At 34.6% G+C, this 16,748-nt stretch overlaps 3 protein-coding genes across 4 annotated transcripts; all 3 read right to left on the reverse strand.

Annotated features, from left to right (window-relative positions):
• Positions 1–1,190: 1,190 nt before the first annotated feature.
• LOC140823896 (ras-related protein RABD1-like) lies at positions 1,191–4,998 on the reverse strand. The gene is made up of 8 exons (XM_073185467.1): positions 4,892–4,998; positions 4,724–4,796; positions 4,392–4,439; positions 4,251–4,298; positions 3,531–3,602; positions 2,390–2,545; positions 1,665–1,768; positions 1,191–1,424 (listed from the first exon to the last, which is right to left on the reverse strand). Exons 1-8 carry the CDS (start codon positions 4,903–4,905, stop codon positions 1,331–1,333), a joined length of 609 nt encoding a protein of 202 aa, XP_073041568.1. The 5' UTR covers positions 4,906–4,998; the 3' UTR covers positions 1,191–1,330.
• Positions 4,999–5,780: 782 nt separating this feature from the next.
• Positions 5,781–7,187, reverse strand: LOC140823898 (glucuronoxylan 4-O-methyltransferase 1). Its single transcript, XM_073185470.1, has one exon. It carries the CDS (start codon positions 6,938–6,940, stop codon positions 6,059–6,061), a length of 882 nt encoding a protein of 293 aa, XP_073041571.1. The 5' UTR covers positions 6,941–7,187; the 3' UTR covers positions 5,781–6,058.
• A 430-nt stretch (positions 7,188–7,617) lies between these two features.
• On the reverse strand, positions 7,618–15,925 carry LOC140823897 (probable serine/threonine-protein kinase At1g09600). Of its 2 annotated transcripts, none has more exons than XM_073185469.1 (8): positions 14,669–15,925; positions 13,804–14,088; positions 10,809–11,126; positions 10,218–10,445; positions 9,421–9,518; positions 9,067–9,181; positions 8,539–8,919; positions 7,618–8,132 (listed from the first exon to the last, which is right to left on the reverse strand). In XM_073185469.1, the coding sequence occupies exons 1-8, from the start codon at positions 15,221–15,223 to the stop codon at positions 7,932–7,934; spliced, it is 2,181 nt and encodes a 726-aa protein (XP_073041570.1). In that variant the 5' UTR covers positions 15,224–15,925; the 3' UTR covers positions 7,618–7,931. The 2 variants fall into 2 exon arrangements, with proteins under 2 accessions (XP_073041570.1, XP_073041569.1); XM_073185468.1 differs by having other exon boundaries at positions 8,539–8,925.
• Between the last annotated feature and the right edge of the window lie 823 nt (positions 15,926–16,748).

The following is a 16,748-nucleotide window of genomic DNA, read 5'->3' on the forward strand; positions in this document are numbered from 1 at the left end:
CAAACACACACCAATTAGCTCAGAGTTTTTTTGTTCAAAACAATCATCGGTAAACTCATCTTAATGAGTAGTTAAGCTGCCTGAAAACCACCTCTCAAGCCCAAATAAGATTTTTTTTAAAAAAAATTCCAATTTTAGCTTTAAATTTCTAAAAACTTCAAACCTTTGCACTCTGAAACCGGACTTAAATTTAGACTCCCATTCTGCTAACTTTGAGTTGCTACCAAGTCAAGGAGCGAAGTGTCCTGGGATTTCGAGAGTCCCTAAATATGAAATTTCAAAATCAAATACACCTGCGTTGTTGTCATTCCTTTCGCATCCCATGTTTTGAAAAAATTTACTCGCTCTTTTACAAGAGACGCGACAAAAGCAATGCAACTACGAAGAAAAATTCTCCGTGCAGGAGTAGCTAAACGCAATTCTATAGTTTTTCTTCAAGAACGACGAATTACCTTTCAGCTCAAGCTCAATTTCAGAGGCTTCTATTGTAAGTTACCTCGTTTTTAAAAAAATTATATTATTTTTATTGTGAATTTTTAGTTCTTGAATTTGTACATATGTGTTTTTTTATTAATTGATAATTTAAAGAGAAGGCTAACACTCTCCGCATGCGTGTGTGTATATATATATATATATATTAAAAAATTTGATGCTAAATAAATTTTTATTTTGAATTCAAAATATTATAATAAAATTTAAAATATTTTTTATGTCACAAAAAATATGATTATTTAATTTAAAAAATTTGTTATTCTGGATCTCTAAAAATTAATAATATAATATTTAAATAATTAATCCAAAATGCAGTAGAGATACATTATCAATTATTTAAGTTAAACGTGAATTCTTTGTAAATAAATGGTATAGTTGAAAATTAAATTTTTGTTAACCAAAAATTATTTTTACATCCAAATGTTATGTTATAGAAAATTAGTCAAAAGCAATCCACCACAATTATTAGGTGTTGCATCACACAAGACTTTTGAATAACAAAAGTTTGACAGCTTTATTTTAAGTTAGTAAATAACAAACTCCAAAAACTACAACATATGAAAAAAATTAACGTAAATAATTAAGATTTTAACTATATCAGATGAGAATGTTTTTAATTGTAATATTTTCACATACCAAATTATCTAACCACTATTATACATTTTAAAAATTCAAGAAATATCAGCAACCATAAATAAAAAAGTTAAAAAATAAGGATTATGCAACAGCAAAGTTCAGCAGTTTACATTTGACCAGGAGTTGAAAGGACATTTGTAGTCATTACACCATTCTTTTCTTTTTACAAACTTCTAAACATCAAATTACACATAGGAAACACTTAAGTACAACAATTACTATTCTGCTCAATTGGTTGACCCTTTATCTGAACTCTGCCAGTTGATTTCTTGTCTGCGGTTGGCTGGTTTCCCATTCTGCATAAATTCACCAGTCTCAAAAATTTATAAGGAAGCGATAAGAAATTGTAGGGTACATGTCATCATCAAATAAACTCAGGTTGAAACTAGTAGGATTTAAAGTAGTTCACAGCTCAAGGATCCCCCTCAAATTTCACGTCTTATTGGTACGAGGCTATGAGCAGTTTAGTATGTAATTATAAAACTTGTAATGAAGACCAACAATATTATAAATGCATAGATGAGTTCACTGATTACTTTTTCTTGATTTCACCGGCCATAGTCAAGAAAGCTTGCTCCACATTAATAGCATCTTTTGCACTCGTCTCAAGGAAAGGAATCCCAAGCTCATCCGCCAATGCCTGCAAAGTTTGGTCCAGAGTACGAGGACACAAATAGAGAAACGCAGTGAAAGATCTTTATACTAAACAGCATTTGAAAGAAAATGTGCGAACATCAAGTACAGATAAAAGTAGGAGAGGGTAAAGGTGAAAACAAAAGTCCACCTGTTTTGACATATCGTTCACAAGAAGTGTCTCATATCTTAGCCCAAATATAAAGGAAAAGTGAAACACTAAAACAAAGAGCGGTGAGAATATTCCCAAGATTTTGAGAACATTGAACAGAACTACACAATTCTAATTAAAACAAGATGTAGATTAAGCTATCTGGAAGTTTCGAGTACATTTCATGTGTTGTCATTCCTACTCGATGTGATGGTTATCTCATTTGAAGTATCTCTCTCTTTATTTATTATTAATAATCTGATACACACTGAAAAGAACAAATACAGTCCAATACAAAGATTGTGACATTTTAGAAAAATTCCAGCAAACTTGAAGAAATTAGGATGCCCCACCCACCACACATATTAGAAATTTCAATGCCCATTACTTTTTTATTATTATTGTTTGTTTACAATCTCAGAACCAGAGGAAATCGAAGCCACTTATGCCCTCAACATATAGGAATAAAGAATTTACCTTTGCTGTTGCAGTGTCCACAACTTTGCTCTCGACTAAATCGCATTTGTTGCCAACCAAAAGCTTGCAAACACTATCATTTGCATATCTATCAATCTCATTAAGCCACTGCTTAACATTGTTGAAGCTCTCCATCTCAGTCACATCATACACAATCTATTATGATTATAGTAAGTACAATTAATCTTTTGAAGAAATTAGGACAATCAATACATCATTATCTCACAGAACAATTAAATGAAATAAAGAGTCCTTTAGTAAGGATCCTGACAGTTTCCCACAGCGCTGAGATACAAGAGGATACAGAAACTTGGCTAGGGAAAAAATCAGAAACAGCATGTATATGGATATGCAGCATGCAGAAGACCAAGATAAACAATAATTTAAAGATGATTGCATTAAAAGAAGGTAAACTAGATACACACGCACTTTTAAAATCTAAAATAAATGTATTCCGTTGTTGAAAACCACAGTTGACCATCAATACCAAAAAAAACAGATGGCAGATAATAGTTAATCTAATCAAACATAAATAATCTAAATCAGAAACAAGGTAGAAAATGTATTGGGTCCAGGTAGCAACATTTGCACAATAATATGGTCATAATACACCCCCAAATAAGAGGAAGAACAAATGTCCTACAAAACCAACTGAAGAAAATGAACAGTATTACTTAGATTTACTGCAACATTTGGTGCCTAGCCAGTAAATTACATGTATTGCACAGTGGAATATAGTTAAAAAAAAGTAATCGTCGCAGGGAAAGCAATGACTACATAAAAAAATTCAACCAAGGTCAAGAACAGAGTTCAAACAAGGAGAAAAGGAAGAGAGGAGAAAAAGAATCAATCGTATGAGATTCAGTTAAGAATCAGAAGCTTAAAGAGCACTCAAGACAAATGAGAAATCATCAAACAAGTTGTACAATAGCTGTTCCGTAGACCACAAAGTACATGCATAATAGCTTTTATTTTTTCAGAAGAGTAAAAATACTTGAAATATCATGTCCGTGTCTCCGTGATGCTTCCAACCATTGCAATTCATGCATGCAACATATCTTCACAATAAAGTTACAAAACAAAATCCAAATATTGTGATTAAGCACGAAATTCAAGAATAACTATGAGTCGTCTTTCTTACAATGATCCCATGAGCTCCTCGATAGTAACTGCTAGTAATAGTCCGAAACCGCTCCTGGCCAGCAGTATCCCACTTGAAATACATTTATAAAAACACACCATCAGGTATTAAGTATACTACTTTTTTTCATTCATGATTACAGTTGTTACATTAAGTATAGCACCACATAGAACAGATCACACTGTTGAAAAAGTACAATCGCTGAACTATCGGATATATGAGAGCAAAGCTTGGAACTCTTCTATTGAAGAAAATCTGATTCTCTTTTTAGGTTTCCGCAAAATCATCTTGCTTCTTAGATTATCCGCAACTAAAAATACGTGTTTAAGCTGCATTTCTTTTAAAGAGAAGCAACCCCTCTTGGTGATCATTTAATGAAATATTCACCTCTCAAAAAAAGGTTGTGAGAGAATTTTAATACATCAGGAGTAGCTCATTTAAATCATCAGGCATAACTCACAATTACAAGAGTTTCCACTTCTATGGATTGCATAGAAGAAGCTACGTAAATACTGTGCTAACAGCTAAAACTTTTCAATTGAAGAAAGTGATAATAAAAAATAAGAAACAACTCAAAGCATAACACTCTGAACACTATATGTATGAAACAACTCGAATCCACAAACTGCAATTTCACAAACACAAACTCAAAAGGATAAAAAAGATCGCGTGCTATTATCTACATATGATTTAAAGTGGTCTCAAGTAAAATTAACTCACAATTTGCAGTTTGATTGTCTTTCCATCCAACTCGATTGTCCTGATTTTCTGCATTTATAGCCCACAACATGATAAAGTTAACTCCCTTGTACGAAAAGAAGCTACACTGACTACTCGGAAAGGTTTGGAACTATAACTTACAAAATCAACTCCAATGGTGCTAATGTAGCTGTCCACGTACGAATCATCCTGAACACATTGATCCAGCGATATTTATTTGGCAATAACAGTAATTATTCTATCTAAACCCACAAATAACACCCATAATCCGATGGTCTAATTGCTAATTTCAATTCCATAAAATAACTTTTCACAACAACCAATGCCATTATAAATAGATTACATTTCTTATTCCTCAAAATCTTGATCCATAACAGAATGCACTCAATTAGGCATGCAGAACCCCTCTATCCACCAAAATTACTTGAAATAAACAGAAACTAAATCAAAATTGGGGAGGTAATGAAACGTACAGCGAATCTGAGAAGAAGACAAGACTTGCCGACCGAGGAGTCACCGATTAAAAGAAGCTTGAACAAATAATCGCTACAAAATATTTTCAACAAGAAAAAAAAATACGTAATATCAACAAAATTGGATTCAGGAAAATTATGATGAAATCAGACTCAAATCTTTCTTACTATTCGTTGCTCATCTCTCTCTATCCTTTGGCTTCGGAGGAAAAATGTTTCCAGGTTAGAAGTTTTGAGGGGCAAGTAATATTTAATGATCTGCTTGGTTGTTTGTTTCTAAATTAAATTGGTATATTTTAATATTTGAATTTAATTTTAAAACAATTATTGCTGTTCTTTGGAAATAATTGCAAACAACGTTAATAAAATTATAATTTTAACTTTTAAAAAATTTTAAGCAGTATCTGATGTTATTTCGTACCCAAATTGGAAATATTAATGCTCGTGAACTATTTTTATAAATTCATTGTTAGTATCGAATTTCAATTTCTCTTTGATATATGTTTTACTTTAGAGTATCAAACACGAGTAAGTCTTTTGTGATACGGTTTCACGAATCTTTATTTGTGATACGAGTCAACACTATCGATATTCACAATAAAAAATAATATTCTTAGCATAAAAAGTAATATTTTTTTATTGATGACCCAAATAAGATATATGTCTTACAAAATATGACCCATAAGACCGTCTCACACAAGTTTTTGTCATCAATCATTGTATAATATATGATGCTAAATAAATTATTTAAACTTGTCATAATTTTGTTACTTATATCACAAATATATGTAAATTGATCTCTCGTACCATGTGACAAACAATCCGTTAGTTATTAGGCATAATAAATCGAAAATTGGTTCAATATATTGTCGGAATCCAATGTTCTTTAATTTCTTTGGTTGCTGATAAGTAAACCAACCGACGACCATTAATGAACACAAATGCATATAGTTGGAGTACATAAGGATTTTTTAGCTTATTTCAGATATCATATGGGATTTTTATTTTTCCCAAATAAACATACATCATATTTTTTTAATCCGTGAAATATGCTATATTATTGTCAAATTATTCAATTGCCCGTGAATCAAAGTATTGAGCCTGAACTCCACAATTCTCGAAACCGCACTAACAAAATATAAGGGAAATAAATGCTTTCAAATGTACATACTCGTAACAAATACAATCAGACACAAAACTATATATGAACCACATAATCCAAGAAAAAAAAAGGTACCACTAGGCTCAGTTCATGCACGTAGAAATTTCAGGAATGAAATTTGAATTTTGAGGGAGATCTTGTATGAAGTTTCAAAAGTAGTGTATGATTGCTACTTAAGGGCAAAATGGTTTGTTCAAATCATCCCTGTGACTTGGGATAACAAAATGTCTCAATCTCCCTTCTTGTTTCTTCATATAACCCTCACACAGAAAAGCTTTAGAGAACTTATCCTCCACCTCCCTATTCACATCATGCACAAGAACATGAGTCTCCAGACCGTCCAGGCGGTTTCGGGCCATCATTCCGGCGGTGTATATGGCTTTCATTCTCCCTGGAGCTTCCTCGTAATATCCTGTTGGTGCATCCACCATGATCAAGTCCCATTCTATATCATAAACTTCAGAAGGCAGCCCCTTTAAAGCTAGTTGACACATTGAGTACTTAGGATCTAGAACTGCAACACATTCAGGCCCTTTTCCCACTTGCATTAAATCATTTGCTTGATTTACTTTACTATCGTATGTAACATGATAAGATTCTAACACGGGAAATCTTCTTCTGATTTGTTCTATCCACGACTCATCTTCTTCGATGAAGATGGTACGTCCGCCGTAGTTGAGTGAGTGCCACATGAGGCTGTCATGGCCTAGCCCGAATACGAGGAAGTTGCAAGGGGACTTCTTGTCTAGGATTCTTGATGTAATGGATATTTCTTTGAATGTTTGTTGAGGAGTGATGGTTGAGGTTGAGTAATGGATTAGGACTTGGGCTAAGGATGTTGGAATTTTGGTGCAAGCAAGTGAGCAATTCGAGGTTATTGAGTTGGTTCTGGAAGATTTTTTGGGGAAGAAAGTGGACTTACGAATTTTGGGTGACGGAGTTTGGTTGGGAGATGATGAATAATTTGATCTCAGAATAAAGAGAAGGAAAGCAGCAAGAATGACACAAATTACGAGATATTTTAGACTAAAAGGGTTGTGGGTTTTAGGCCTCATTTTATTTTTTGAGATGAAAAAGGCGAACTTTTGACGTTCTGAATTTGGGGTTTGAATGCAGAGTTATGGTTATTTCAAGCTTTGGGTTAAAGAAAGAAATGTGTAGAGTTGGAGGAGAAATGGTGTCAAGGGGATGGCTTTGAAGCTTGAGCATGGCTTAGAGATGAAGCGATATTGTTTTGTGCTGACAAAGACCAGAGAACTACAAAGAATTTTGAAGGAAGCAAGTGTTTTCTGGTGGATCCAAAGTTTGGAGGAAACTTTATTATGTGTTGCATCTTTCGTTGAACGTGAGAGTTGCCCCAAAATTTAACTTCTGTATTATGAAGTCATAATCGATATTTGAATCACTATTTAAGAATTGAATATTCAATTTTGCCTTTGGTCGTTCGACATTGAAATCAAATTGGATTTTTTTAATCTTTTTTTTTTTCATTCGCAATACACATATCTCGTAATTATAGTTTACCACACACAACTTGTAGTCATAATGGAATGTCAAAACATGGAATAGTGTTTGGTTAATTTTGTAGTGTTATTCGTACCCAGCTGGTGCACTATTAAACTCAATTTTAATAATTAAGATACAATTGGATCAACACCAAAGATTGACAAAAAAAAAGGTAGAAAATACTTAGATATTTCTGCCAACGTAACCTGTCCTCTAAAGTCTCATCTCGGTAAATTTAGCTCTGCATTCATAACGATATATATATATATATATATATATATCAAAACTTCACATGTATATGTTGGCAATTCCAAATCCTTCAGAAAAAGGCACCTCCGTGAATAATTGCTCATCCTATTTCTTGTAGATTTGCTACAGAAACATATGCTCTCGACTGCTCAGTTATTCTAGATCCCCAACTGTTCTTAGCGTCTGCGACGGCATTTCACACAGACCGGTGACAGAAGTCACATCATTCAGATAGATTAATTGCTCTAAGAGGAATGTATGTGTTGATGGAGCGTATGCATCTATCGACAATCAATGGCCGTTGTTAACGTATTCTAGGAGTGAATCTGTTTGCTCATGGTAGCCTTTCTTGGTCTTGTCCTTGTCCATACGAGCTTTCCTTACAGCATGTTGAATCTGTTTTTCATGCTCTTTGAGCATTTCCTCCACACTTCCACCTGGAAGCAACAATGGTCCTGAATAGTGCATCCGTGTCTTCTTTAGAGCGTAACTCTGGAAAAAAACAAAAATAATACGACTGTCAGAAATAACTTATTCTAAAGGTTCAAGCTCTATGATGTCTCCAACCATAGTTTTTATGGTTTATCAGTTATCACATTCCATCACGTACAAGCTACAGACCGAGAATACACGCTCAAAATTAGTATCCAAGACGTACAGGTGGCTCTAATACTAGGAGTCTTGAATATGTGAATAGCGAACTCCTGGATGGATCAGATATCATGAACAGAGAACTCCTGGATCAGATATCATGTCCAGAACCACTTGTTCTGGCTCAAACTCATGGAAAGTGGACTAACAGTTTTTTTTATAAAAAATTACAACATAATTTCTCTTTTCTTTCTTTCGGTTTGACGGGGAACAGGTGAAAAAGAGTATATCTTCAAGTAACATTTACCGTTGAAGTCTCCTTCTGAGGCATTGCTCCATTGTTCTTGTTGGAAAATTCCGGTCTTTCGAGTAAATGGTGTGAGGACTCAGCATCATTTATCCGTTCATATCTAGTATTCAAGCGATGTTCTGGCCAATGGGAACGAGCGCTGGAGTCTCTGCTAATATCAAGTTGTGAATTGCCACGAGGTGCCACCGAATTTGAGAATCTAGACAACCGCGCTGCTGTATCCTCGGGTTTATAAGAATCCAACAAATTTCCTGATGTTCCCCTTTGCATGGCATGACCACGATTCGATGATCCTCTGGAAGGTTCAATTCGGAAGCCAGAAACACTACCTTCAGGATAGAACTTGTCACTGGTGCTCTTGGGGTTCGACTGCCCTTTCTGTGCCTGAACACCAAAAACTTACATTACCAAACAAGAATACGCTCTCAATAGCGTTATTTGGAAGGGAACATACTGATTTAAGAACTATCAGCAGATAGCATGCAGCCTTGCAAATTATCCAAGCAAGCGTCAGAAGAGAATTACCTGGATAGATGCTCGCATTTCAGCATTAGCGTCACTAGACAGAATTGCTTTGGATTCTTTAGAGGTCTTTCGAGAAGATTCGAGTTCGCCTCCCTTTCCGCCGGCAGCCTTTTGTCTGGAATAGAGTTGAATAAAAATGCAACGAGAATAGAAGACAGCCTTAGACAAAGAATAGAGAATAAAAATTTCAAGTATACATTTAATATAATGGCGATATTTTCCCCCTCAGCTCTCATCACACAAGAAGTACATGGCATCTTTCAGAAAATTGTTGCCAACAATTAATCAATTCCAACAAAAAGGCAGAAGTTACAATACAAAACTCCACAAGAGTACAACAGAAGGAATGTATACCTTCTCGCTTCATCTTGCATTTTGGCATCAAATTCTTTGCAAGGTGGGTATTTGGGCAAGGATGATGGGTCACAAGGTAGAGGCTTCGTCCTGAAAAACTGGAAAGACACGATCACATAAGTACACAAATTACAAAAGTAAAATCGGTGAGATTGTGATTTTCAAGGAAAAACAAATAACGGAAATAGAAGGAACTGGGAAGTAGTGCATAATTTTGAAACAAGCAAGACCAAAAAGAAAAGAAAAGAAAAAAGAAAAAATTTGAATAAAAAAGAAAAAGAGATCTCTTGGAATAAGGCATAAATATGATCAAACAAAGCTACATGTCAACGGAATTCCATGACATCAAAACACTACCAAAAAGCACAAAATAGGAATAAATTCAATATAACGAGAACCTCATACGATAAAATATCATGTTTAGAGAAAATAAATTACGGTAGTAATCATGGGTAGAGGATAAGCTGGAACATATTTATATATAGTCTTCTTCTAGTTGCTCCGATCAATGTTACGGCTATTATTGTGTTTGCAAGGACATCACATAAGTCCCTTGCACAACATCAGTATGCCCTCCAGCCAAAGCTACATTTAGCAATGTCATATATCACACGCAAAAAAAGGCAATTCGATAATAAAATGTTTCAAGGACTCATTCAGCTCAGAGGTGCGTTTCACTTACAATTTATGGACATAATAAGGAACTAAGCTATCATATGAAGGAGTGTAATTCTGAGGGGAGCAAAAGAAAGTATGGACCTACCCAGATGAAATTTGCAGGAGAGAAGAAGATTTACCTCACTTTGAAGAGCTGAAGTTGTAGATCCTCGACACTCTGCTTCAAAAGCAAGGAGAGATTCCACAAGTGCTAAAGCAGAAGGAGGAAAGTCCTTGAATGTCTCAGCCACACATCGTTTATAAGGATGTTGAGGTTTGAATATTGTTGCGTGTGGTAATTTCGATGTTTTCCAGTATTCTTCTGAGGGTGAACCACAAAGTTTAAATATTTTGTGCAGTTGTTCAACCTGCATACAATGTCGGTTCTCAACAAGAAGCCAATTATAGGGTCATAAGAGAATTACAGAGCATATCCGAAAAAATTGGACAACTGTTTATAAGATGTAAACCTAGAAAACTGAGGGAAAACTTCATATAAAATGTACTTTTAGAGGTACTAACATCGATCAGAAGATCAAGATAAATCCTGATATGTACGGAAAACAACAAGATACAATATGTTGTCACATGTAAAGAAAATCAAGGTGCAATTATCCTGCCGTCATTAATCAAAAGCAGAAAATTATAATCCTGAAACAAAATTGACAACATTCACAACTGGGCTAGAATGAAATGCTTCAAATATCAAATCCAGTTAGGTGAGCATGTACCTCTGTCCTACCCGTCATAATTGGTTTTCCTGAAAACAATTCGGCAAGAATACAGCCAGAACTCCATAAATCTACAGAAACTCCATAATTTGTAGCACCAAGCAAAAGCTCAGGAGGTCGATACCACAGGGTAACAACTCGACTAGTTAAAGGCTGCTTTTGATTTGCTCGGAAAAAAGTTGCCAGTCCAAAATCACCAATCTTTAGAACCCCGTTGTTGTCAATCAAAAGATTTGAACCTTTGATATCACGGTGCAAGACTCCACGGCTATGACAGTGTTCAAGTCCACGAAGCAGCTGCTGCATGTAGCATTTGATCTGCATGCCCATTACATGAAGCTCTTATAAAAATGTCCATGTGGTGCAGATGATAAATATTAGATTGTTCCCAATGCAAAGTATGTACAGGTTAATTGTGTTACCATACAAAAAAACCTCAATAACCAATTTTCAGCAATTGATTTCACAGCTGACGTAAAAATTTAGCCATTATGGAAATGACAATCACATGTTCAGTTTTAAAGAAGATTTCAGCCTCGACTTTAAATTATATACTTTTTGAAAATTAAGGTGAAGTGCTGATGGCATACACGACTTTACTTTAGTTAAATAAAAAAAAGATCTACAGATTCCTAAATTACCTCAAATCAAGAGGTACAAAACTCATCATGTTCTGAAAGAGTTCAGCTAGGAAGTCAGATAACAAGAAGGGGTGTAATAAAACAATTAGAAGAGAAGCTTTTAATTTATATTCCACTATTTTTAAGTAGGATATGATACGAAACAGGATAAAATATCCCAACTCAATGTCATTTTACACTGGAGGCAGCAAACCAAGTCTGTAAAGCAGAATAATTGCGCACTCTTCATCGTTTTAAATATATTGTGTACGCCTAATTGTTTCCTCAAAGGGGATTATACACTTAAACATGAATTGATGTTCAATATCTTTGTGGAATTCACAAACTTAGATGAGAAAGACATGAAGTCAACAAAATGAAGACAACTCATGTTTTCTCATGCCCATTTATTTACATATGAGTCATGGTTGACCATTAAATTTGGCATTTTATACTTACATGAGTTCCTACTATATATTATATGCTATCAGTTTACGAACCATATTACATATTCTCAGCTACAAGATTCTACAAGAAACATTCCAATATCCAGCAGCCTATTCTATGTACATATGACTATCCTCGAATCTTAATTATTCTCACATTAGTCACAAAACAGGCACAACATGTTATTGCTATACTGAAAGATGACGTTTCTTAAATTCAAAATTGGGAGTTTGAGGGTTGCAAGTTAAAAGAAATATAGGAATACTTATTTGTCAATGCACAAAATAAAAGTGGCCATATAAACTGTCAGCAACACCATTTTCTAAACAAAATTCTTTCGGTAAAACAAAATACAGCAGCACTTTGTTTTTATAAGAAACGATGATATATTAATATAGAAAGTTAATAATTACAAAAGAGGGTAAGAAGTCTGCTGCAGACAAACAAAAACCGCAGTCAAGTTAGTGAAAAGCCGGGTAAGTTCTTGATATATACTTCCAAAGACTTCTAAATATACATTACTATTAACGGTTTCCCTCCAAGTGGTACACCTAAATAATTGATTGGCCAAATCACTCGTCCACATACAATCTCATCAGCCAAAAAATCCACTTCTTCCTCTTCATAGTTAATGCTCAACGAAGCACTCTTCTCTAGATTAATAATTTAATCTTTAGCCCAAACATACCACAAAAATCCCTTAGAATATCCACCAAAACGCGCACTTGACTATCATTATTAGCAAAAAGCAGCGTGTCATCCGCATCCGCAAACTAAATATGAGAAATTTTTACCCACGTGCAGGCCTAGAATAAGATTCATCACTTTAGCCTTGTCGATCGATCTTTTAATACATCAATCACCAGATTAAATAGGAAAGGGGATAACGGATCATTTGTCTTACCTTTCCGCTCTTAAAATTTACCACGTGGCCTACCGTTAATCAAAATAAAAAATGAGACGGTCGAAACGCATCTCATAATCCACCTCCTCGATCTATCATCGAAGCCCTTCTTCCTTAGCACGAACTCCAAAAAACACAAATCCACATTATCATAGGCTTTCTCAAAATCAACATTAAATAGCCAGCCCTTCTTTTTCTACCTCCACTCCTCCACAATTTCATTGGCTATAAGACAACAGTCGAGAATCTGTCGCCCATCAATAAATGCTCTTCGATTTTCTACAATTGTATATGACAGTACTTTTTTCAAACAAGAAGATGAGACTTTGGCAATAATCTTACACAGACCCGTGACCAAACTAATGTGCCTAAAGTCCTTAAACTTCAATGAATCTTGTTTTTTCGAATCAAACAAATGCAAGTCTCGTTAGTAATGCCATTTATAACTCCTCCCTCAAAGAATTCCTCAAAAATCTTCACTAAATCTCCTATAAAAATATCCCAACACTCTTGAAAAACGCAATTGTAAATTCATCCGGTCCCGGAGCCTTGCACCCATCACACTCAAAAACTACTTTTTTGATCTCCTCAAATACAGCGGCACTCTAAACCCAAATCATTACTAAATTGACAGCTCTACTGCTCCCATTCCAGAGCTCCACGTGTAGCTTTAAAAATCGGTTATCTAGACTGACATGCAAAAGTCTTATCATGAGCAAGCTCCATTGTCTGTCAGAGTAGCAACATCACACATGTTATGCCTCATCATAATATCTTACATGTAACCACAGGATTTTACCAGTTATTTGCAGATACTTGGGTAAAAATCATTAACCAAAACATGTACACAGAATCTTCTACTAGAAAGATATGAACCATATGTGTAAGCACCAAACATTGCCTCCCATGATATATGCATAGACATAACTAGCAACCAGAAACATCATTTAAGCTGTCTGCCAATTGAAAATTCACGAGGACAGGGTCTGAACAGAGAGAAAAGATTTTGAATAGAAACACGAACCTGTGATTCTGTAAATTTAACAGTCGGTGAAGCCAATAGTCCGGTAAGATCATGCTCCATGTATTCAAATACAAGGTATAAATTTCCTGAAACCCTGGAAGTGATTAGACCTTCAAGCTTCATGATATTTGGATGGTCAAGCCTACGAAGAATAAGGATTTCCCTAGCCATGAAACGTACACTATCTGGATCCATGTTGACAAATCGCACTTTTTTTAGTGCGACAATTTTCTCGGTTTCAAGGTCGCGAGCTCTGTACACACTGCTATAAGTTCCTTGACCAATCTGAAAGGTTGGGAGTACATAATAAAAATGTAATGAAATGAAGCACATTGGGGAGGAAACAGGAAACTGCAAACCAAAGTACATCATTGTTTAAAAGTGAGAAATTAAGTCAATTACATATGATATGCATAGCTTCAAAAGCAGTAAGTAATGGTTCCTGTAAAAGTAATTCACCACCCAGAGCACCTACCCCACATGAAAATTAGAAACCTCAGAATTTTGTGTTTGAAAATATCAACATCACAAAAAAACCTGAAAGGTATAACATTTCGTGACACAAGATAATGAAGTTTGATATTCATCAACACAGAATAAATTTTATCCAAAGAAAATTAGTATAATAGGGATATCCATGTCACCGAATTGCAAATAAAAAGGCAGGTATATTGATACGGATGCCGGAAGAGTATACACATTAAGATATACGTAGAGTGACATATAAAGGCAGATTAATTTAAGCAATCGAATGGCAAGAAAAGTCAGGATAAATAACAGTTATGAGTCACCGTGAAAATATAACTAAAAAAAGATTCAGAAATATAAGCTGCCTTCAGAATAAGGCAGGATAAACTTAATATACCTTATCCAACTTCTCGAATGAGTCTGCTTTTCGAGGAATCCATCCTTTGATAGCTTCCCCAGCCACAGCAGTCAGCCACAGCGGCCATCCAGCAACTACTTGCGTCCCATCTATTCCATTTTTTACACTTAATACCCTGCACATTTGAGGCTGCCCCCCTTGCGTTCCCACCTCCATAGTTGGCCGTCTTTGTATTTTGGCCATTTCAGGTTTCTCAAAAACCATAGGCTTCTTACTCCCCTCGTCCCAAGCAGATGGGGTGGAGCCGGCACTTCTCACATCATGCTCTCCTGATATCAGCCTTGCTGTTGCATCATTGCCTCCATTGTCAATCTCCACCACAACCTCCTCATTCCTTGATGATGATACTAATCTTTTTGAAGTTATTTTCAACTCCCTCTCATTCTTAGCCTTGTTATCATCATCGTCTGTACTGCCTTTAGAGCAAATGCAACCCATTCTATACAAATATTTAAGCCCCCTGCTTTTCTTAACAGGAAACTTGAGGTTCCAAAAATAAAAACCTATTTTGCTTTTCTTGAGTACCCGCAACATTTAGCTGATTTGAACAGCATCATCCACATTCAAAAAACTTCAAAACAAATCAAAGATCCATGATCCAATAAAAAACCCCACCTCCAACAACCCTATTTTCTCATATAGAATGCACCCCGATATTAATTCTAAAACATCGAGATGAAACTTTGTTAGGCAATATAAAATCAACTCATTCTTGAAATTCAATGTCTGTAATCAATTATTCTTGAAACCCCCGTCTCAATCTCAACGAATTATTGGCTTAACACAAGGATAGTAGTCAATGTACCACCAATAAAGTTCAGATTATACGGACGTACATGAAACTTAATCATTCCGATGACAATTCAGGAAACTTTAACAAAACATAAAGGCAAACGTAACCCAGGTCCAAGATCCAATCTTTTCAGCATGAACAAGCCCACATTGCCCAAAATTCAAATAATGCAGCCAATTACCATAAGCAATCGGACATCGAAAGATCAACCTCTGTTTCGTCCAGGGTTTCAGGAACAATCAATCCAACACGAATTTTCAGGTTCGCAGATGATATTAATGAATCGTGTACCGTAAATTGACTAGAGTAATTTAATAAATAAATGGCATTAATTTTTTTCTCTAAAAATTGCAAAAACAAGAAAATGGAAGGCATTTTGTGAGTGTGACGCAATCAAGAAAATAGGGACAGAGAGCAGTTTTTGGGTCTGACGGGCGCCTAAGTTTGCGAATGGCCTGTTAAATATTCACAAAAAGGGATATATTTCATTCATTTAGTTTGAATATTATTCTTTCATATATTTTAATTGAGTATATATTTTAATGAACAATCTCATCCATCATTATATGTGAACGAGTCAATTCTACATATATTCACACAAAAAAATAATACTCTTAACATAAAAAGTTATTCGTTTTCATTGATGACTCAAATAAGATATATGTCTTACAAAATACGACATGTGAGACTGTCTCACACAAATTTTTGTCATTTTAATTATAAAGTATAGTTTTTATGATTAGTATTATTTTCCCTGGTCTTTTTAACAATCTATCCCTATTTCACTATTTATTTTATTTTACTCATTATATAAGAAAAAATTGGTAAACTTCTTTATAGAATTTATATTTCCAAAAACTCTCTTTTAATTTATATAAAAACACATATAAGCCTAAATGAATAGGACATAGGGAGTATATTATAATTATTATTTCATGCACAGACTGTATCTCATGTATATAATTTAAAATTGGATCGTATGAAAAACTTGGCTATGCAAACAAAAAATAATTTGAAGATGACTAATATATTTATCAGGCGAAAAAAATATTATTACATATTACTAAAAAAAATTAAATACAACATTTGTCGTTAAGTAATGTAAGGATAAATAAAGTTAACTCACCGAAAATGATTGTTTCATTAACTATGTTTTCACTTTTCAATTCAGGGAATGACTTGAATTCAAACATACAGGATGGAATTGTAAAATTGCTTTTTATAGCTTACTTTTCTTGTTTATATATATAAAGTAGAAACTATATT

The sequence above is a fragment of the Primulina eburnea genome, chromosome 2 (assembly GCF_022965805.1).
Source record: "Primulina eburnea isolate SZY01 chromosome 2, ASM2296580v1, whole genome shotgun sequence".
In the NCBI taxonomy this organism is placed as follows: Eukaryota; Viridiplantae; Streptophyta; class Magnoliopsida; order Lamiales; family Gesneriaceae; genus Primulina; species Primulina eburnea.

Coding starts and splice junctions, on each gene's coding strand:
- LOC140823896 (XM_073185467.1), bottom strand. Junction 4,299..4,391: donor GCACCATTGGAGTTGATTTT/GTAAGTTATAGT, acceptor CTATAAATGCAG/AAAATCAGGACAATCGAGTT. Junction 1,769..2,389: donor TGGACACTGCAACAGCAAAG/GTAAATTCTTTA, acceptor CAAACTTTGCAG/GCATTGGCGGATGAGCTTGG.
- LOC140823898 (XM_073185470.1), bottom strand. CDS start 6,940: ATGAGGCCTAAAACCCACAACCCTTTTAGTCTAAAATATCTCGTAATT.
- LOC140823897 (XM_073185468.1), bottom strand. CDS start 15,223: ATGTTGCGGGTACTCAAGAAAAGCAAAATAGGTTTTTATTTTTGGAAC. Junction 10,446..10,808: donor TTATGACGGGTAGGACAGAG/GTACATGCTCAC, acceptor CATTGTATGCAG/GTTGAACAACTGCACAAAAT. Junction 8,133..8,538: donor CTCAGAAGGAGACTTCAACG/GTAAATGTTACT, acceptor GTTTTTTTCCAG/AGTTACGCTCTAAAGAAGAC.